At 44.4% G+C, this 22964-nt stretch overlaps 3 protein-coding genes across 3 annotated transcripts in view; 2 read left to right on the top strand and 1 right to left on the bottom strand.

Moving 5' to 3' along the window:
* The window catches only part of CFAP44 (cilia and flagella associated protein 44), a 44125-nt gene extending 43293 nt beyond the window's left edge, over positions 1-832 (bottom strand). The window contains exon 1 of the mRNA XM_021398952.1: positions 733-832. The gene's annotated coding sequence lies outside the window, so the exon portion shown is untranslated. The remainder of the gene's footprint in view (positions 1-732) is intronic.
* On the top strand, positions 112-15036 carry ILDR1 (immunoglobulin like domain containing receptor 1). Its single transcript, XM_021399058.1, has 8 exons — positions 112-254; positions 2599-2769; positions 4281-4430; positions 5982-6101; positions 6248-6394; positions 10760-10891; positions 12561-13387; positions 14000-15036. Exons 1-8 carry the CDS (start codon positions 185-187, stop codon positions 14039-14041), a joined length of 1659 nt encoding a protein of 552 aa, XP_021254733.1. The 5' UTR covers positions 112-184; the 3' UTR covers positions 14042-15036.
* On the top strand, positions 19394-22576 carry LOC110392538 (apovitellenin-1-like). Its single transcript, XM_021384780.1, has 4 exons — positions 19394-19427; positions 20838-20940; positions 21277-21436; positions 21969-22576. The coding sequence occupies exons 2-4, from the start codon at positions 20880-20882 to the stop codon at positions 22066-22068; spliced, it is 321 nt and encodes a 106-aa protein (XP_021240455.1). The 5' UTR covers positions 19394-19427; positions 20838-20879; the 3' UTR covers positions 22069-22576.

The raw sequence follows: 22964 nt of genomic DNA, 5'->3' as shown, positions 1-22964 counted from the left end.
GTGTACCTGCCCACGGCAGAGGCCTCCGCCAGGGGCCCAGGAGAGGAGAGAGGCACTGAGGGGAGGGGACTGCCGCGGGCGGCAGCGCCCGGCGCTGGGACAGGTGCCACGGGAAGGGGAGGGCCTGTGGGCGCGGCGGGGTGGCCTGTCGCGACGGCCCCGGGCGGGAGGAGGAGGCCGCGCCATGGCCCCGTGTGGGCGCTGCGGGCGGGCGCTGCTGCTGGCCTGGCTGCTGGTGGCCTGCCTGCCGGCCGGTGAGTGAAACCGCGCGGCGGAGCGGGGCCGCTCCCCTCCCCGCGACACCTGTACGGAGCCGGGGCCAGGAGGCGCCCTCGGGGTGAGGGCGAGGGGAGCGGCCGGGAGAAGGGGCACTGGGCCGGGCGAGCGTCTGCGGCGGCCCGCCCTGTTTCCCCTGGGCAGCTTTTGGGGCGGCTGCCCCAGCCCAGCGCTCGCCCGGGGCTGGGCAGAAGAGCCGGGCTATCCCGAGGCAGCACCAGGAGGGCCGATCCGCGAGTGGTTTCGTTACCCCAAGAGTGCGGCCCACGCCTGGCCGAGGAGGAAGTGGTCCCCTGCTTCCTGGCCGCCTCCCGTGTCGCCTGTGTGCAGCCAGGTTGGCTTGGGCCTGAGCACGGGAAGACACATGGCGGTCCCCTCTGGCTTGTCCACAAGTGCTCCAGCCACGCTAGGATCTGATGTGACTGCACTGCTTCAGTACCTGCTGGGTGCACATACCTTTGTGGAGACCAGAGGTGCCTTCTGTGTCCAGAGGCGGCCTTTCTTCCGAGCTTTGCAGGTTGCTTGACAGCACCTTTAGCTTTAAGCACCAAAGTTCCGTTCTTCAGAGAGGGAACCAATAAATGAGGCGACAAATACAGAGGTATGCCAGTTGATCGTCTAGCTTGACAGCAACATTCCTGCTTGATGTACTAGCTAAAAATTGGCTTCACCGGTTGTAAAGGTCAGTATCTTTTCCTAAGGAGGTCATAGATACAAGCTAACAGTAGCTTGCTAGGCTGGTAGTCCCAGATCTGTTCTTTCCAAGCAGGAAAAGGAGAACAGCATGCAGGAGAGGGGTGTCATTCAGCCCTAGGAATCTGTCTTAATTTCACAGCATTTCGGTAGTCTTGTGTAGCGTTGGCTGGGGAGGCTAATATGAAACACCAGACATGTGGAGACGTCTGACTGTCCTCCAGTGGGAAAAGTGGGTTTTTAACCTCATTAAGAAGTAAGGAACTTGTTGTTCAACTCTAATTCTTGTGTAGAACAGAGCTAATGACAAAAGATCTCTTTCAAAAAGAACTTTGGTTTCTGTAAGTGAAAAGCACACAGTTATTCTGAATGTTTTATTCTTGTCTGAGAGATGCTGCTATGGAAAACATAGAGAAAAGCTCTGTCCATGAAGGTCAGAATTCTCATGGGAAAGATCTGTTTGGTTGCCAGTGAGACTGAGATTTTGCCAGCCTTGAGGGTTTGGATTTTGGTTTATTGTGATTTCACACAGTAAGATCCTGTGTATGAGCTGTTTCACAATGAAAGCTGAAACAAAATGTGTCATCATACAACATAAGTAAAAGTCACTGCAACTACCTGTCATTAGTCTGGACCTTGTCTTACTACAGCAGTGTGAAAAACAGCCTTCATTTTGCTAGAATTTTGCACCACTGCTACTATTTCTGTGTTTAAGCCTGTGTATATTTTATTTTTCAGTAAGGTCGTGGACTCAGAGTTTACCATGATTAGCAAAAGAGTTTGCTCTGCTTTACTTTGAGTTGGCTGGCCACAAGTCTTTTTTCAAACCTGAAACCAAGCAAGTACTGCATTAACAATATCCAGCTGCAAAAATACGTGTTGAAACAGTGCTGCACCTCTGCACCTTATATGGTTTACACCTGGTGGAAACTGGGTGATCTTACGTTTGTCAGGAGCATACTCCATGGCAGCCTAAGAAGGCACTGAAAGAATGATGCTTTCAAGTGTAATCCAGATGTTATATATCCCCTTATTCCCTGTTCTCAACCCGAAAATAGGAGAATAGAGGGAAAGACTTGGGATACAAATGCTGGTTTGTTATCCTTTTGATTTGTTACTTCAGATGTTCCCTTTTCTTTCTCTCCTTCCTTGTTTCCCATGCTCCCAGTCTAGAAGCACCTAGCACGGCACTGCAAGCCTGTCCTGTTTCCTGGGATATGTTCCAGACAGGGCATCCTACACTAACTCCACACTATTTGTATTGCCTTATCAAAGGCAACTGGTGATAACTTTTCTGTTGTTAATGACACGCACAGCTTAATGTATTATCAAAGTTTAAACAAGATAGAGATGCCTCTGAGTGTGGCTAAAATAAAGCATAGCTTATGTGAAACTTTGTAAAACCTCGCTCTATGGATGCAGCTGTTTGGATAGACAATGCTGTGGAAGTTGTTACTGATGAGTTCTAAACATACACAGTAACAGCTTTATTAAAAAGAGGGTCTGTAAATACAGATCCTGTGTGAGGCCAAGGGAAGTGTACTTGAGTTGTTGGTCTGGTCCAGAGTGAGAGTTATGTTGTGATGTCTGCTGTTGCTGCTTGACTGCCTCCTGTGTTCTTGCTTGCAGGTTGCCTCTCCCTGCTGGTGACAGTGCAGGATACTGAGCGTTACACCACCTTATTTGCCAGTATCACCCTCAAGTGTGACTATAGCACTTCAGCACAGCTGCAGGATGTAGTGGTGACCTGGCGCTTCAAATCCTTCTGCAAGGACCCCATCTTTGATTACTACTCAGTCTGTGAGTATCAGGCTTGTCTTCCAAAGAATCACTCTTCAAATGGAAAGGAACAGGAAGGCAGACTTACTGGGGAATACAGGTTTTTCCTGACCACAGACTAGGTCAGGCAGTGGTGTTTCCCCAGGATCCAAGTAAACAAGATTGTGCCTGTGATTTCCTTTGCAATGTCAATACTTATATGGTACTGTATCATGGACATCCCAGCCAAAGCAGTTTGTCTGTCCTCCTTGTCATCAGATCAGAAGGCAGACAGAATCAGTCGTGTTTTACATGTGTCAAACTTGGCAGCCCCATATTTGAAAACAAGGGTCTTGCAACATGTAGACTTAATGATTACATGGGAAGCACCGGTTTTGGAACTAGAGGCCAGTGACTGAGTGTGACTGATTTTAGGCAAAAACATGTGCTCTTTGGAGGGCAGGAAGGCTTCTAAGCAATAGCATTTAATACTACTGGCAACACTTCATATGCAGATATTCTGGTGCTTGTTACTCTGTTTCAGGAATGTTTGAGATAGTATGTTTAAACTTGCCAGCCTTAGCTTAACTGCATACTTAACAATGAACTCAGAATGAAGACCCTGGACTTGTTTGGTGTCTTGGTGCCCAAAATCCATCTCTGAATGGATTGGGTAGGCATGTGGTCTACACAAAGTCTGCAAGCAGGTGGGTCTGATGCTCTGCTGTTCCCAGAGTAACATGACTCAACCTCATAGTCCCTGACAAGGATAAAAAGCACAAAGGTCATGGTATTTGCTTAGGTGGATCTGCTCTTCATAATCCATTATAAACACCACTATGTCTTTGACAAGGTTTGTCTTGTCTTCTCTTCATTGCAAGTCCTTTACAGACAGTGCTGAGTGTCTGTATCAGTAGTCTCCGTAACTCCCAGTTCCCAAATGCCTGGCAACTCTATCTTAGGTTATACTGTGAATCTCTCATAAAAGTATTAGACAGAAATTGCCTCTAGTGTTCCATTAGTGTTATTGGGTCTCTACACGATATAGTCCTGAGCAGGAATTGGATGATGGGTTTTCCTGCCTTTAGGAGCCCCACAACATGTAATGGGATAGAGGAGGGAGAGGGAAGTAATCCCACAGTGGTTTGTATGTGTCTAGAGATTCTTTTTGTTGTTATTAAATAAACATGGTTTTGGTTTTTTTTTCCAGTAGTTCTAGGAGTTCTGTGACTCTTTTTCTTGCGGTTTGTCTTTGTACTGGGACATGCCCTCCCACCTACCTTCATTAGGTTCTTTGTGCTGTTGTTCTTTCAGTTGTGAGCACAGGAGCTCCTCTACAGCTCTCAAAATCTCTGCCATTCCTGTGGCTCTTCCTCTTTTTGCTTTTAAGCACTCCAAAGCAACTTGTCCTTTCTCTCTGAAGCCATGCTTTATCTTACTGAACAAAAGTAAGTGCACATGTGCATTCAGGAGTTCTCTGCTGCTTACCAGGGAATAGAAATTGGCCCTTTGAAATAATTTTTGGCATCTTATTTGATGATGTGTGCTTACAGCGTACCAAGCCAGTTTAGCTCTTGGCCAGGACCCGTCTGATGACTGCAATGACATCCAGCGAAAGGTGCGCATTGTCATCCAGAAATATGGGCAGAATGAGCCTGTGCTGGGTGTTGACTACCGGCAACGAAAGATCACCATCCAGAACCGTAAGTGACTTGACCTCACAGGCAGGCAGTGAACTATGCAGTGTCTGGGCTTACTAAGCAAAGAAAAGCATAAATATGGGTAATGTAGTCTGTAGCTTATGTATTCTGTGATGGGGCAATAGAAATCTAGACATGCTCCAGCAGTGGGCTCAGGAGAACCTCATGAGGTTCAACAAATCCACGTGCAAGATCTTGCACCTGAGTAACAGCAACCCCCGCTATTTATACAAGTTAGAGGATGAAAGAATTGAGCACAGCTGTGCCGTAAAAAACTTGGGGGTACTGGTGAATGGCAAGCTGGACATGAGCGAGCAGTGTGCCCTCACAGCCCAGAAAGCCAACCATATCCTGGACTGCATCAAAAGCAGCATGGCCAGTAGGTCAAGGGAGGTGATCCTGCCCCTCTGCTCTGCACTGATGAGACCTCACCTGGAGTACTGCATCCAGATGTGGAGTCCTCAGTACAGGGGAGACATAGATCTGTTGGAGCATATCCAGAAGAGGGCCACAAAAATGATCCAAAGGATGGAACACCTCCCCTGTGAGGACAGGCTGAGAGACCTGGGGCTGTTCAGCCTGGAGAAGAGAAGGCTCCAGGGAGACCTGAGAGTGGCCTATCAGTATGTAAAGGGGGGCTATAAGAAAGAAGGGGGTTGGCTCCTTAGCAGGATCTGTTGTGATAGGACAAAGGTAAATTATTTCAAACTAAAAGAGGGGAGATTTAGATTGGGTATAAGGAAAAAGTTTTTTACGTAAAGGATGGTGAAGCGCTGGCACAAGTTGCCTAGAGGTGGTGGATGCCCTATCCCTGGAGACATTCAGGGTCAGGCTGCATGGAGCTCTGAGCAACCTGGTATAGCTGTAGGTGTCCTTATTCATTGCAGGGGAATTGGACTAGATGACTTTTGGGTGTCCCTTCCAACTCAAGTGACTCTGTGTGTGATTCTGTGAAAAAGAGTTGTGAAGGGCCAGCTCCCCTGTCCCTTGCCTGGCCTAAGAGTGTTGGAGGCACTACAAGTTAAGGCTGAGTTGAGGATACCGAAGCATTTTGCTGAAGAATGAAGGTCAGCTGAGGAGTTCTCAGGCCAGAAAACAGTTATTTCCTTTAAGAAGTACTGCATAGTTGTATAGGTGCATTATATGCTCTGTGCTGTCCTTGGAGCAATAGCTGTTGCTACTGCGAGAGAGTTACTGGGATGTCTGGCCTAACGATTACAAGGGTCTGTGTTCCAAAACCAGTGTTGGCAGCTGTCATGCTTTTTAACATACATGACCCAGCAATACTCTGGTGTTTCACCACAGACAGAGCTAGTCCCACTTCTAAGTAATGTTACCTTCCAGCAACACAAAGAGAAATAGGACTGGTGGTTAATGCTATTCACAGAATTTCTCAGTCTCAAAGAGGATTGTCTGAATGTGATGGCTACCCTTGGGAAGAGGGGATATGCAATACTTGATGTTGCCTGCAGGGGAAGGGCCCTCTTAGAGTAGGGTTCTGGAAGGAGTGTCAGTTTCAAATATTCTGCTCACCTCTCAGTCCTTCTCCCACAGGGGCAGACCTTGTTATCAGTGAGGTCATGTGGTGGGACCATGGCGTATACTACTGCACTGTGGAAGCACCAGGAGATACCTCAGGGGATCCAGACAAAGAAGTTAAGCTAATTGTTTTACGTAAGTTCCTGTTGCCTGGGCAGCAGATACCTTTTCCTGTTCTTTTCCTCCCCACCCCAAGGTTTCTTCAGTTCTGGAAAGGTGCTTAATAAGTTACGGTGACAAGGTTTGTCAGGATCCTCTTTCTCTCTCCGTATCTCCTGTAGACTGGCTCACAGTACTCCTCATCGTCCTTGGTGGCCTCCTTCTCTTCCTGCTGATTGGAATATGCTGGTGCCAGTGCTGCCCCCAGCATTGCTGCTGCCACATCCGGTGTGTCTGCTGCCCAACCCGGTGCTGCTGTAATGAGGAAGGTGAGGTGCAAGCAAATATGTGTCCGTTCATTATTTCTGTCAAGACAAAAACCTGATGCAGTTGTCTGAGTTCCACTTTCTCCTTCCAGTTCAGTGTCCATATAGACTGTGACATTTCTTTGGGTAATGATGTAACATTCGTGACCACCCCACTTTAGATTAGAGAAGGGGGAGCTAGGGTATGTGGATCCCGTTTTGCATCCATGTGTCCTACTTTCAAAAATTTGTTCCCACTGACACCTCACTGCCAACTTCCCTAATGTCATCATCCAGGGCACTGTCACTGGCCTTGCCTGAGTAGCTCAAGACTGTTTTTTAACATGTCTTGTGGATTTTAGGTCCGTGCACTTGAGGGAGGCAAGTTAATGCCTTGTCCTTACTATGATGTTACTCTCGAAACTGGCCTAACCTTCTAGTATGTTGCTCTGAGAGGTGCTTGTATAAAGTTTGGATTTTTGTGCCATCCTATTATTTTCAGAGCTGCTCTTTTCACAAGAAAAAGGTTTTCTCTCTTCGTGGTTGTTTTTGTTTTTGTTTTTGTTTTTGAGTGAGGGAGGAAGTGAGAAAGAAAGGGAAAAGGCCTATCATAGTGGTAAACACTGCAAATGCTTTTTGAGGTTTTGAGGGTCAAGAGAAACTCTGTTGTGTGCAATTTTTTGCAGTAATAAAGATTCTGCAGCCAGACAGTGTTCTGTTAATAGGGCCAGCCAGGCATAGCATTTAAATTTTGATTGCTATGGTTGTTTAACCTCTGTGTTCCTGTAACTTAGCAGTGACACAAGGTAGAATACTCCCACCCCCTGCACTTTATACAATTTGATAGGAACAAAGTGCAGCAAATACATTTACCTATCACTGAAATCCCTGGATTCTTCTGCAGATGCTGCAAGGAGAGGATTTGTGGACAGGAGCTATGCTTCTTTCTACTTGCAAAAGCATTATTTGGTATAACTTGGGTGTTAGTAAGCTCTCTGACAGCTGAAAGAAGCTACTGTGACAGTTTTAGATTTTTGCTTAATCTGCTTAGCCTTTGCAGAGAGCAAACAGACCATCTCCTTTGCTAAAGCCAAAACCAACCAGAACAGTTTCTTGGAATTTTTTGGTTGTGTGGTGATGAGGATGCAATGGAGGTGAGGATGCAGTAGAAAATTGGCCAATAACTTGCTTTCCATGAGAGAAAGGTGATGGAGATGAAAGATTTACACCTCCAGACTTCCTAGTTCTCATCAAGAAAAGGATTTTGAAAATGCATGAACTTTCTAAGGGGAATTTCCGTGCTGTAGGTGGCAAAGGCACTTTCCAGAGTGCTGCTTTTGTCTTTCCTGCCTTCTGCTGAGGATAAATAGGAGGAAATCTTGTGGGTTTCCCTAAACCTCTACCTGCTCACAAGAGAAGGTGCAGAAGGGTTCAGCCTCCTTGGCTGGTTGCTGGAATCTGTGTGCCTTTACTTCATCCTGCTTCTGACAGACTTTTTGGCCTTTGGGAAATGAACTGGGGACTTAAAAAACAGAAGACTGAGGCAAGAAACATCTTAGAAAACAGTTCTAAGGAATAACAGTTCCACATAATTGATGTGAACACAAAAGTCATCAATTAAATTGTAGAATTATAGTGGGAGTTGAATGTGGGTGATTTCTTCCCACTTACTGGCCACTAGAGGGTAGCCTAGATCTGCTGAATGGGCCTAGGATACGCTGAAGCGAGGTAAGTCTGTGTTTTAAGTCAGGTCATCAGCTAACATGATTTTGAACCTTGTAATAGAAATGAATTGTTTGGGTAATTCAGAATTGGTGCTGCAGAAATATTAAGTGTGCCCCATGGGCAAGCCAATTACATTTCTCATGGAAAACTGTAAAAAGCTTACTAGTACAGGTATTGTGTTAAATATATGTAATGACCTCCTTCTGTTCCTACTAGTTCCTTTTCTCCTGCAGACTTCTTCCATTAATGAGTTGGTGCAAAATAGGTTATACTTGCACCAAGGTCTGATTAGGTTGGAAAGTAAATTTTTTTAGAATTGGGTAAATGGCCCAGCAGCTGTCAAAGGTAAAGAACAAACTTTCTCAGCAGGGAATGGTTGGAAAAAGGAACAATGAAACACCCTGCCGAAGTTTTATAGCAGGTATGAGTTTTGGAACTATGGTGAATCTGACCTTCCTCAGATAAAAATGTTCGCAAACAGTTTAGAGAAGAGATCTGTAATTTTACCTCCATTTTGCAAGTGGGGAACCAGAGTACTGAATTCAGGACTTTCTATATTGGGATGAAATGGGTAGGCAATGTATCTGGGGGAGGGAAAAGAAGATGAGGGTAGTGAAGAAAGTCCAGGGATAATTCTGCATTTGTTCAGCTACAGGGATAGATCAGAGCATCATAGGCTCAGGATGGCTGGTGCTAGCAGCTGCCTTCATACATTAAAGAGAGAAGAACCCGTAGTGCTGTAAGTGTGCCTTTTGCTGCTGAGGCTTTCACTGCTCATGTAGGACTGCATTCGAAACTCAGAGATGTGCATTTCACAGGTGTGAGGACATTCTGAAGGTGATAACCAGAGGAATGGGTGAGGAACAGATAGGGCCTTTTTCTTTATTTTTCTCTCTGTTTTCTTCTTTCACTCTTCCTTCCAAATTTGAAAGGTAGACTGGTGGAAAATCCCTTGGAAAGAAAATAATGAAACAAGTTTTACATTAAATGGTTGAAAGCTGCTACCTCAGGCCACAACACTTTGAAGGAAAATCAGTGTATTAGGATTAAAATTCCTGAAGTCTCCAGCTTTGTAGTTCACTCTGTTTGGAGCCAGGCTGGGGAGGGAGTCTGGAGTAGAGAACAAAGTGGAGCTGCATGAGCTGTGGGGAAAAGGAGGGATGTGCTTAGAGGGAGTGTCAGTCCCTGTTCTGCTACAAGTGGTGCTCTGAGTGAAACCGTTAGAGTACATTTAGGCAATCTGTTTAATAAATGTGTGCTACATGAAACGGAGGAGTTGAGACCCAAAGAGCTCTCTGTCTAAATGCTGCTTTCTTCAGATTAACTCAGGGGACAGAATTAATTGGAGCTTAGCTGTAGCCTGGTTTCTTAAAGAAGGAAGGCTTGTGCAGCCAGCCTATGTATCCCCAGTCTCTTCCCCTTCAGTAACTTTTAATTTCATCAGCCAACTTCAGCCAGATTTATCAGAGGGGTAAGTGTCTCAAAGGCAATTACATTCTTATCTGTGTGCTGAAATGTATAGACAAGAATGTTCTGTTAGTGCCTTACGGAAGAGATTGCAGTAAAAGACTGCCTCTTTTGAGATTCCAGAGAAACCACATAAGAGAATTTTGCAAAAGCTCCAGTTGCAGAAGAGTTTCACCCAAAGGTGACAGACAAACTGTGCAGAGTAATGTGTAATGTCTGGGACTTGCAGAATTTGCTTGTAAACTTAAGTTTTGATTGTCTGTGGTAGAAGGAGTAAGGTTGTTTTTTTTTTTAAGATATTTTTAGCTTTCCCAAAAAAAAGAACCAGCAGTGAGTGATGGTTTTGAAGACAGATATGGTGATACTGTCTTTGTAAGGGGGAGATGCAAGAGCTGAAAAAAGTGAAGTTGGATTGAAGCCTGACTCCACTAGGAGTGGACTGGAGTTAGTGATGGAAAAATGGTGAGGAAGTAGAAATTTCCACTGAGTTTCCTCTTCTGGCACACAAGACATTGCTGTTGAGAACAGGACATTTAGTTTGTTAACAAGTTTGACCACATTGTCCAAAGGGATTTAATTTTAGCAGTCATGCTGAGGTAAGTTGAAGAGAGACAACAAGAGCAGCTGAAAGACTAGACAGGGAGAAGGTGAAAAATGCATCTCTGAGTGCCTTGTTTGTAGAACAGAGAAGAACCAAGGCTTTTGAATGTGGTGTGGAAGAGAAGATCTAAACAAAGCCTACATGAAGGGAGCAAAAAAGATCTCGTTTAACTGTAGGAAAAGGACCAATGGTGAACTGAAAGAGTTTTAAGAAAGAAAACAATGTGGTATGTATGTCTTGCTATATGAAACATTATTTCCCACTGGGCCACAGCTGTACTCATAGTGACATGGCAGATAGAAGTCCTGCATTAGGTTATGTGCTGTATACTTAATCCTAGTGCTGTTTGTTCCTGATTCCTGGAAATGTACCAGTTTTAGGTACATTAGGTTCTTCAGTTTTAGGTACATTTTGGAAGCTGTACAACTTTTCTGTTAAAATTTCCTGTGCTCTATTTTTAACCTTTGTCATAAATTGGAGAGAGCTTCTCATTCTGTGATCACATTCAAAGGCTAAAGTCTGCCAAGCAAAAAGGTATGTGTTCTGCAAGCTGTACTCTAGGCATAGCTGCTCAGAGCTTTCATCTTCCTTTACAGTACTGGAACGGCATCGGTTCATGAAGCGGGCTCAGGCATTTGCACCTTGGATGTTACCTAACATGTTCTATGGAGGTGCTGATAGGAACTCACAGCTTTCCTCTTACCAGCTGAACCCTCTACTGCAACAAGGTGAGACTACAGTCATCATTTCAGAAGGAAATAGGAAAGAGAAGCAGGTAACATCTCAGGAAGGTTCGGCAGTGAGACTTTGTCCTCTCTACTACAGAGTGAGAAAGATGTTCCTAGCATGACTGCACGTCCTAGCATGGCAGTTCTGCTACATCTGCAATGTACTTTAGACTTGTCTGGGTGGATAACTACAGCATATCCATCTTAAGTGTCTCGCTAGGCTCAGTGCTGGGTGAAGTATTTTAATGCTAACTAAGGTGTATCTTGTGCTACACCACAGTGACTGCAGGGTAAATATACCCAGCTTATCTCTCGTCATGGGGGTGGAAGAGGGTACTGTGTCTTTGTTCTGCTGTGCTGGTCACGGTCAACTCCTTATATCCAAAATTGACATGAGAAGTGAAGTGCAATTTGTTTGAGTTCTTATCAAATGTCTGGTTTTCATACAATTGAGGGCAAACTGCCTTCTGTGCAATAGATCTAGCGTACATACAGCAAAGAATAAATCAGGAAGAATTTGCTAGGTGTTCTGCCCCCAAATCACTTACATTAGTTGTATATATTTCTGAGTTTAATGGAGTAGGGAAGATAGAGTGTCTGAATTCACAGAGGCATAAGCAGTAGAATTAATTATTACCAGCAATATTATTTAACCACCCCTAAAAACAATAGCAGAATTCAGCATAATGACTTCTCAAACAAATATAGGATTTTTTTTGTCTGAAATTAGCTTGTCATCATTGTACAGCAGTCACAGATTTACAGTCTTAACTGTTGTTTGAAGAGTTTGTAAGCATCTTAAATGCTAGATTCAAGATGTTTGAGTACATACTTTGTTAACCCTTCAGTTAATTCTACAGTTGGTATTTTTCCTAGTCAGGGCATCAGTTCACTTTATGAAGATCTGGTGACCGAGCTGTCATCAGTTAAGACAGAATGCACTGAGACTTCTCAAGGAAATACATGGACATACTGGCAGAATACAATGGACAATTAAGTTCCTTAGGCTGTTGCTTAGCCTTATTCATGTCACGTATTTGAAATGTTAGAGATGCTGAGTGGAAAGGAGCTCTAAGGTCGTCGAGTCCTCCCTCTTGCTCAAAGCAGGACTATCACTAGCCTCAGTTATACTAGCTGTGGCTTTGTCCAGCTGAGAAGTGGAAATCTGCAAGGAAGAAGATTCCGTGACCTCTCTGGGTAACTGTTCCAGAACTGCACCAGCTTCATAGAGGAGGAACTTTACCATTTGCTACTTATATCTGTACATACGTATGTGTGTGTTTATGCACATTTGTATTAAAAAAATTTCTTTTGCAGTATTGATTCATATTACTTCGAATTCAGTAAGGTATTAGAGTAAAAAAAAAAAGAAAATTATTGATGCTGTAGGAAAACTTACGTTCCTCTCACCGAATACTCATTCCCTGGTGTGCTGGATGACTCGATTTCTTACCTGTGTGTTACTCAGAACACAGATAGTGGCTGCAACGTACTGGTTTCTGTACTTTGCATCTTACTTTGTGTGGTTGTGGTGCTTGAAACTTGTGCAGCTTCTCCAGTGAGAGAAGTGAGACTCAAAGGAGATTGAGCTAGTACCATTAGCGCAGGGAGGCTCGCTCTTCTTTGTTTTTCCTTAACTTACTGCATCCTCCTGTGATTTAATCTTTAGATGTGTCTCTGCAGAACAGTCTTCCACTGGTACAGCCACAAGCTCGACTTTCCCCTAGCAAGGGTGTTTTGGACTACCTGGAATCCGAAATCCAAAACCTTAACCCGTCACAGCCCCGGCCGCCCTCCCACCAGCGGCAGGCGGTGCAGCCCAGCTTACTGTCCTCCCTGGGCTCCGACATCATGCAACACGGCACAAATGGTCTTCCTCCTCTCACCGGTCACGTTTCTTCCTCCCATGGGAGCAGCAGCTCCTCACGGCCACAGAGAGCTACCCGCAGCCCCAGAACCTGGGACTCCACAGCAGAGAACAGGAGGGAAGAACGGAGGTGGCCCTTGCCTTCCAGTGGAGATTCTCATTCCAGCTACAGTAGGGAGCCCCGGGACAGGCAGCGAGAGGACCATCCTCCAAGGCAGAGGACAGGCGGCTATGATGGCAGACCCCAGCACTCCAGGCGGGATGTGTCACCCGCCCGCCAGACTGAGAGGGGAAAAAGCAGCAGCAGCAGCTGCAGCTTCTATTCAGAGGAGGCCAAGGAGCACTCTGGCCACCATCGTGGCCGGAGACAACAGCCTGCAGTGAGGCAAGAGTACCAGCAGCAGACCAGGAGCAGCAATAACTCAAGGCACCGGCGGCACAGCTACTCTCCCCCTTCTCGACGGGAATCGTGGAGCTCCTCGGAAGAGCAAGTCCGTCTGCCAGCGACAAACCGCAGGCGGCACAACCGGTCTCGGGAATGGCCAGAAGATAAACCTCCCAGTTATCGCTCGCTAGAAATCATCCCAGATCGGCACAGCAAGCACAGAGAGGGTGCAGGGCCACGCTCGGTGAGTCAGCTCTTTTCTTCCAGTCACAGGGAAGAGATGGGTTCTAGGGGTGACAGTGAATGTTAGTTGCTTTCTGCAGCCTGCTGTCTTTCAAAAGGAGGGCAAAGAGCACTGAGTATCCTAGGAAACGCTGGGAAATGCATGATCCTTCAGGCCATGTGGAAGAGGGTAGCTTGCTAGCTGCAGCTCCTGAGGACTGGACATGCATTGTGTGGGGAGTGTAGAGCTGCTGTTCACTGCTCATTGGTTTATACTGGGACTAGATTTCAAGCAGCGTCCTGTGCATGAAAAGCTTCGTATCCAAATTGCTAGCCTCCAAGCTAGACAGTATGTTCCTCCTTAAAAAATGTAGTTTTTCAAAAACAGTAACAAAAATATTAAGTGTCCCTTATCACCTACATGCAGTATTTTACCGGGTGGCAGTATTCTTAAAGGGCCATATTTTTCATATTACAATTTTCCCTTCTGAGTTTTGGAAGGAAGTGCAGTTTTAGTGCCAGCTATGATGTGTATATGTATGAATGGTTTTGTTTTGGTGCTCAGAGCAGGTAGGAAGACACATGATTTTCATTCATCTTTTCTTGTTCGTGAACCTTTTATTTTTTCTTGCAGGACAGAGGAAGTTCCTATAGTGCAAGAAGCATTGTCATTTAATGCCAGTACTGAAAGAATAAGATTCACACTGGACTCTTTTTAGCTTTTTTTACTATGTTGTTTGGGATGACTGCTTTTGATTGAACCAGCAAAAGAAAAACAAACAGAAGATGAAACTGCTTTTGAAGAAGATATGTCTAGTCGACATGAAAGCAATACATAACCCCTTATTTGTTCCTACTTTGATTTGGAAACTTAGGATTGTGATGGGCTGAAAACATGATACAGCGGATTTTTTTAATAAACAATGTATTCCCAGAGATATTAGTTGCCTTCATTAGGTACCCTGACACTACAGGGAGCCCAGTGTGTAGAATGCTGGTCCTTTGCACACCAGTTACTGGAGAAGTGCTCAGATAATCACAGAGATGTAAAGTCACAGGACAGTAATTTAGGTTGGAAGACACCTCTGGAGTTCATTGGACCCAGCCCCCTCAGAATTTATTGTAGAGAGGCATAGCATCTCCTTTCAGAGGCCCTCTACTGTACTTGGGAATTATTTGACGCTTGCTGCTTCTGCCTGGCTATTCAGTATAGCATGGGCAGTTGCTCCCTTTTGTCTCTGATATGTCTCTCTCCCAAACAGTAGAATTCCAGAGTTAGAAGAATTTGCAAGCCTTACTAAGGGCTCACTGGCGTATCTGCAAATTGCCAGCTCGTCTGCCCTATACTGACTGAAACACCCTGCTCTACCTTAAGTTTAGACCTTAGTACCTAAAAAGATGCTTTTTCTAGCCTTTAACACAGACTTGAATTTGTTTGTAAATGTAATGAGCTAAATTTACCAAAGCTTGGTCATCCCCACAGGAATTGAGCAAGGTATGACTACTATCTCTCGTACTGTAGACTGGAACTTCCTTCAACTCTGGGAAGCATAACTTTGATGGATGTACGTTTCCTGGGCCATATACTCATTGTATGTTCTCCCTTTGCTCTCTCTACCATGTACTATATACATGGGGTGGGATAAAGGGCTCTGAAGAGGCCTAACAATTTTTACTCTTGTCCTCTTGATCTTTACCCTGACACAACTCAATTCTGAATACGTGATGTACCTGATCTATCTAGATGGCAGGGTTTTCTCGTCTCTTCTTGCAACTAGAATGCAGAATTTCTAGAATGCCATGAGACTATCTGCAAAGGAGAAAAATTTGCTATTTTTCCTTGATGTGATTCATCCATCCACTGTTACCATTTAAAATGTACTGGAAAACTTGATGTCCTCTGGGTACTGTAGTTACATGCTGGATGCATCCACAGGAAACTGGCTTGCCAAAGATACTCTTGGATTCAAGAAATTCAGTTGTTGGCAGGGAGCTTTAGGAGCATTGTGTGAATTATTTTGTAACTCTGAGGCACTAGAGACTGGCCAGTGTTAGTTACTGTATTGTCCGACTTATTTCCCAGCCAGTGCCATAGCTCAAATCCTAAGATGGTAGCATGGAAAAGAATTTGCTGTCCTTTCACATTCCAATACGTGTCCAGTAAGTTTCTCCTAGAGTGGGAACTCTCTCAGTCAGCAAGAAAATCCACATGACTGTATGTAACAGCAGCAGCAGTTCTAGCATGAGCATGTCATCCAGAGGGACCTTGATAAACTCGAAAGATGGGGCCTTGTGAACCTAATGAAGTTCAACAAAGCAAAGTGCAAGGTTTTGCATGTGGATCAAGGTAATCCCAGATATGTATACAAATGGGGAGAAGAACTTGAGAGTAGCCCTGCTGAGAAGGACTTAGGGGTCCTGGTTGATGAAAAACTTCACATGAGCCAGCAGTGTGAGCTTGCAGCCCAGAAGGGCAATGGTATCCTGGGTTCCATCGGAAGAGGGGTGGCCAGCAGGGCAAGGGAGGGGATTGTCCCCCTCTACTCTGCCCTCCTGAGGCCCCAGCTGGAGTACTGTGTCCAAGTCTGGGGCCCCCGATACAGGAAAGATGTGGAGCTTTTGGAGAGGGTCCGGTGGAGGGCCGTGAAGATGATCCAAGGGCTGGAGCACCTCTCCTATGAAGTCAGGCTGAAGGAACTGAGCTTGTTCAGCCCAGAAAAGAGAAGGCTGCGGGGAGACCTCATTGCAGCATTCCAGTATTTAAAAGGAGTTCATAAACATGAGGGAAGTCAATTTTTTATGTGGGTAGATAGTGATAGGACATGGGGGAATTGTTTTAAACTAAGGGTGGATAGATTTATATTAGACTTCAGGGGGAGGTTTTTTTACTGAGAGCGGTGAGGTGCTGGAACAGGCTGCCCAGAGAGGTTGTGGATGCCCCATCCCTGATGGTGTTTGAGGCCAGGTTGGATGGGGCCCTGGGCAGTCTCATCTAGTACTTGGCCTAGTGGCTGGCAGCCCTGCCTGTGGCAGTGGGGTTGGAACCTGATGATCCCTGTGGTCCTTTCCAACCCAAGCCATTCTTTGATTCTACAATTCTTGCTAACTGCAGAGGTTGCACTTTTTGATCTAAATCACACGAAGGAGCTTTCCATCTTCATGCTGAACTGTGGTTCCCATAATTGAGTCAGAATGGCTACTGCAGATTGTGTGAATTTGTTCAAGTTGTGCTGTGTGAAGTCTGAAGAGTTTTATCTTTATCATGTTTGAGCTCCTCTTCAGTTACTTTGTTCATATTTATAGAAACATTAAACATAACACTTCAGGGAAAACTGATTATATCTCAGTCTTAATTCTGTGTCTTAAAATTGCAGACAGAAGTAGATTAGGTTATCCAGCAGGGAACAGAAATGGTACCAGTTTTGCTAAGATCTGGTCCACAAACCACTGTGGTTCATAAAGCACTGGTTAGTGATCTGTGAAATAATTAAAAAGGAAATCTATATATACATGCTTTGCAACTGCAAGCAGACAGAAAAGTGGGAAGAAAATAGGCTATACTTTGAATGCTTATTTCTGTTTTTAATTGGCTGTAAGTGAAAGCCTTTGCTCAATACTATGTAGACTTTAACAGTAAGATAACAAGGCCTTTCACTTTTTAAAAGAGAGAAATTGAATTTAGCAGCTGAAATACTACACAGTAAAAGAAATAACAGGAGGAAATAGTTGAGCCTCATTCCTTCTAGATTGTAATTTACTCATTTTTAATTCTTTAGCCATTCCAAAGAGCTGATGTTCATGTGTCATCCATCTGTGATGAACGAAATAAATATGATTTCATTTGTGATTTGTTAAAGACTTTTGTTTCTTCCTGTCATGCAGGTGAAGGAAAATACCTTACACCTAAGAATGAATTTTGCATATGAAATTGCCTTGATAGCCACTGGGGTTATCCATATTAAAATAAAGAATAGGCAAAAGAATGGAACAGATAAGGACATCCATGCTGCTCATGTCAGCTGCTTTCCACTTCAGACCAAAGATTCATAAGAAAGATAAAAGAACTATGCATTCTTTTTATTTGATTAAAAAAGGACTTGCAATACCTGGCTTATTTGCAGAGCGCTCTGCCATTCCAGAATGCCATTTCAGGAATGAAGGGCAAGGACTGCTTCTTGTGCAATCATCGATTTGGGCTTGGCAATTGCCTGTTTGGCAGTAGAAAGTGCTGAAAGGCCCTGCTGCTATCTATGGAGTTGTATTCAAGATAGTACTGGGTAAAGTTAGACTAACTTAGTAGGGACAAGAGTTACCACAATGCAAAGCTCTTCAGAGGTACGTATTACTACGTAGGGCAGCTAAATTCCCTTTGTTTTACTACCTCCAGCAGCACATCAGTTTAAAACACACCCTTAATATGGTCAGAGACTGCCATTTGTTGACCTGACTTAGAAGAGAGATGACACTTGAGGTTATACTAAATTCACCCCCACAAGTAATGACTGCTTATTGCTATTTCTGTTAACTTTAATGCCTTGTGCCTGTAACGTGCCTTGTGCTGGTCTTCTGAACGTTACTTCAGCTGTAAAAGCAGGCAGTAAATCCATAGAGTCTCCTTATGATTGTTGAATGTATAATTAAAATATAAGAGAACTTTCAACTCTTGTTCCTGTGTGTTCTTCCTAGACCATAGATTGCTTTTTAGTGTTTACACAAGAAGTAGAACTGAAAATTCTCTGTTCTGACTTAGAAGTAACCTTGTTAGACATTAGTAAGAATTTTCTGCTGTCATTTTTTGCTGCTATGGAGGATCTTTATGGTGAATGTTCTTCATGTTTCAGGGGGCTTTTTCTTTGCTTTTTTTTTTTTTTTTTTAAAGAAAGAAGATGCTTTTAATAAATACTTCACCAAGAGAGTGGAAAAATTGTCTGGGAGGCCATGGGCAGCCCTCTCTAACGATGTGACCTCAGTTGTATCACTGCTGCTATCACTGGCTTGGCTGCCATATCTGTAAAATTGTAATGCTTACTGTTTGGTTTACAATACACGAAGCTCCATGAAGAAGAGTGTGTTGGGCTGATAAAGATACTGGTTGAGCTTTTCAGAGTGTCCATCTGTTAGTTGAAAGTCATGTCAGTGACTCAGTAAGGTGACTAATACTATATTATGTCACTGACACAAGATAGTTTTGTTGAGTCTCACACTGTAAGTTTAATGTACGCCTCATGCCCGCACCTTTCCCTCAGCTTACGCCATTTGTTGCTCCATGTTGTACATTTTCTGCCTCCCCCCTCCTGTTCAGTGGTTGTATGTGCCAGATACTGATGGTTGGCCTGACTGAAGACCCAATGGGCGCTTGGAGATTGAGCTATGCGAAAAGCACATCCCACAGCATGGCACTACAGATGCTTTCCAACTAGGCATAGTTCCACAGGCAGCCTGGGGAGAATTTATGTTCCCCTGTGCACGTTTTGACAACTGGCTGAGATTTACGCCCATCGTGTCAGCCTGTGTAAAAAGGCTTGGATGTGGGGAAAAATGAACAGTGAGAGCACTATACGTACGCACGTATCTGTGCACACCAGTTGGTTAATATGTTTGTTGGAAACAGAGGGTGAAATATGAATGAGCGTAATAGCCACAAATAATTTGCAGCTGTCAGAGCGGTCAGCTTTCAACATGAGCCTTCCCACAGGAACAGTGGGAGCAAAATTCAGCCCAGCTCTAGCTACAGTTAATGTGGAATTTGGTCAGCTTATGAAAGGGGACTCTATGACATGGTTGCCTGAAAAAGTAGGGGGCTCAGTGACCCAGGAGCTGCCTTCCACATCTCCTGTGCTCAGGTCAGACTGACCCTCCATTACCAAATCCCAACAACAGGTCCAGAGTCCTACACAGCTTCTTCCCATCCCACTGAGCTGAATCTGCTTGCAAAAGAGCAAATGGGGAAACAAAGCACGACCTTTGACCCCTCACTATCTCTATATTAGTTCTGCATAAATGCCGGTGTCTCGGATGAGCACCAACCTCAGCTTCAGCCTGGGAGAGAGAAAGCAGGACAGGTAAGAACTGCACTCTCAGCTCTGGGTGGTGTGGACCTTGGGACGCTGACACGTGAGTGGAGGTGGTCTGCTCCACTTTTTACAAAGCATGGACCCTCCTCATGCTCCCCAGTGTGGAATACTGCTGAAATGGAAGAGGGTGGGAATGGACTGATGTTGAGTGATGGAAGCCCCATAGGACACTCATAGCAGGGTCAAGCCCATGGTTAGGAATTGCAGAGTTGCAGTGTTGGAACATACATGACTTTTTCCCAGCTGCCCTCACCACAGTGGCTTCAGGCTCTAAAGCAGGTAAGATCCCCTCTTTACAATCCTGGGAAGCAAATTTATACCTTTTGTCTACAGAGGGAGAAACTGGCCCTAGGATTAAAATTCAAAGAAGGGTAGTAACTGAGCAACTGCTGCTAGTCAGCAAATTCCTAGTGAAGATGGAGTAGTAGTTTTTGGAAGTAATCTGTGCATAGAAGGAAATAAAAATTGACATACCCTGCCTTACTGTGCAAGAAGAAGAAGCATTGGCTAGTGCCACTACCTGAACAGGATTTAGCAAAGTATTCATATGGAATAGGTGTGCAGCTCTTTTTGAAACTGCAATTCCTAGCATTAATGTTTTCATCATGCTGTTCTCACTGATGCAACTCTGTAGTTCAGCCTATAAATCAATTTTAACTTCCAATCTTCTAACACCTTTCTAAATGCACAGTATTTGAAAAGTTTGTACAGATGTAATGCCATCCTTTCAATGGATCAACTTTTCAAGAGTTTCTCTGATTCTAGATTTTTCCATAGACAGAATAAAGGACATTGGATGATGGTGAAGTTTGCACTTATTTCCTTCTGACAACTTGTTCTGCCTGTGTTACTGTCTGCTTCACTTATCACAGTGTGGAAGAGACAGGAGAACCCAGCTGGGTCTTTCCTCAACTAGAGCAAGACAAAGTACTCAGATCACTGTGTCATTCAGATGATCACTGCATGTGATGCACTGACTAGCATAAGATTCCTTACAGCCATTTACAAAAATTCAAGCAAAAAAACCTGCACCATGACTTTTTCAGTTATACCCCTGTGTGGAAGAAGCCTTTTCTGACCACAATTTTCATTATTTGCTCCTATGCTGAAGCAAGGAATTTTAACTCTCTTATAAAATAAATAACTTTAACAATCACATATTTCTTGGAGCTCTGAAAGCTATTGTTCATTGTGGATATTTGTGATTATGTGAATAAAAGGACATGCTCATTTTTATGCTATATTTTCCTCATGTCTTAAGGAGAACTGCATCATGATCTTTCCTGGTTTGTTTTTTTTTTAATTATTATATATTTGCTAGGTTTTTCACACAAACCTGATGTTTAACAGACATGGCATTTTTCTAAAAACAAACAAAATATTATATGGTTATTCCAGCAGGTCTCTTGGTGCACAGGGCTGAACTGGTACCAACAAACCATGGTGCAATACAGGGCATTGGTGATAGTTCTGATTCTGCTCCTTAGCAGCACTGTCCCCGGTAAGTCTGAACAGCTTTTGAGATGGGTTCTCATTGCCTCAGAGAAGTCTGTCCCATCCATAATAGGACTGAAGCTCAGTAACACAGTTCAAAACCATGAGTACACGGTACTTTCTAGGGGCTTGGTTTGCAAATCATCCATACCTGGTGCAAATTCTCTGCCATGTCATTTGACTCAGGTGCCTAGAAATTAGCAATGAGCTACTGCTGGATGCTTTTAGAGCAAACTCTTTGAACCTGAGAATTTTGCATCTCTTCCCACTGTGTCTGGTGGAAGATATCAGAAGGACGTGTGACTGGAGAAGCCTCATGATTTTTTTGCCTCCTCCCTCTCAGAAGTGCACTCAAAGTCCATCTTTGAGAGAGACCGTCGTGACTGGATGGTCACTGTCGATGCAGTTGCAGCTTACATCTATGAAGTTGTGAACAAGGTGTCCCCTAGAGCTGGTCAGTTCTTGATGGATGTTTCCCAGACTGCAGCAGTTGCTGGGACCAGGTATGGAAAGAACTTCTGTGCTAGTGTTGTAATAGCCATGGGTGGAGAAGGAGAGGGAGGAGTGGGAGAAAGAACAGATTAATCAAGTATCTATATGAGGGGACCTAAGGGACGATGAATACATGGGTAGGGGTGGGGTGGGTGGGCAATCTCTGGTAGGGTATCAGCCCACTGGAGCAGGCCGGGCAGATGCTTCGACACTGGCTGTGGGGAGCCGAGTACTGAAGGCGCCAGCAAACACTGTTAGCACTCAACTCAGATTATAAAATTCACTCTATCTGTAAATATGTATTCCTCAAAGAAGGGGAAAGGAAAATCATGACAATTTAAGAGAGAAAGTTTTGTCTAACTCACAGCAAATACAGACTGCCTAGTCCCGCCTTCTAAGGAAAGCCTTTCTAGGACTGTGGAGGAGCTCTGCACTCAGTGGCAGGCAGTGTGAAAGAAGGACAGCTTGATAACTACTGCAGACAGAGGTTACCCTCACTCCCATATCTATACATCTCACCACCTATGCTGTTGTCTCCTACAGGAACTTCCTCATCAGTGAAACGGCTAGACTTAGTATGCTGGCAGAACAGCTGATAGAAAAAATAAAGAAACTGTGGTACACAAAAGTCCTAGGCTACTAGTTGGAAGAAAAGTCAGCGTTCCCTGAAGTGAGTGGGTAGCATCCTGCAGTGTCCTCTTTCCCTTTGCCTCCACTACGGACCAAGATCAGTCAATAACAAAGAATCGATGCTCCTGTTAATGCAACTAGAGGGAACCCAGCATCAAAGACCAAAGGATGGACAACATCTGCTGAAGTTTCCCCTGAAATAAAAAAAAAAAAAAAAGGCTGCTGGGCATTGGGGAAGGCAATGAGATTGCAGAGCTCTGCAATAGCCAAATCCTGAAAATTAATTCCTCCTGAATGACTTGGCTCTGACCTTCTAATAAAAAAAATGTTGGTTGTTACACTTCCTTCAGTTTCCTACTTGTATTGACTGTTATAAAATCACATCCCTCTCTGCACCCCATTCTGCTGAGAATGTACCTGTGACTAACAAGAAGTTGTTGCAGGCTATGTGAGCAAACCTTGACAGTAGAGGCACATTTAACTGAGTTCAGGTTCTTGGTAGACGGGGGGACGGGATGGGTTGACTGCCTGAACATCTTTTGGGGTCGCCACAGAATGGCAACCAGGGCAGCCATAACATCACATTATGAAATGTTGAGTCCCACTAATTGTTCTCCTTCGTTAGGTAAGAAGCAAGCAGGTGCACCCATATCAACTGTCTGAAGATTTCAGATCATTTGGGAAAACAAGTGCCAGTAAACTGAACCATGCGTCAGTTTGAGCAGGACTTTGAAAGCATGTTTCATCACCCATGCAGTGAGTCTGCTGATCAACCTTTCCAAAGAAGGGAGGGAAAATCCCTCCCTAGCATCAGGATGGAGGGTGATCGATTTATGAGAGGGGCACCAATGCTCAGGATGGTCAATAAAGACCTGATGGGTCCTTGCCAGCCTTTTGTAACTGTGCCTC

Source organism: Numida meleagris, chromosome 1, assembly GCF_002078875.1.
Source record: "Numida meleagris isolate 19003 breed g44 Domestic line chromosome 1, NumMel1.0, whole genome shotgun sequence".
NCBI classification, from domain to species: domain Eukaryota; kingdom Metazoa; phylum Chordata; class Aves; order Galliformes; family Numididae; genus Numida; species Numida meleagris.
Note: the sequence above shows the minus strand (reverse complement) of the source record. Positions and strands in the feature narration are given on the sequence as shown.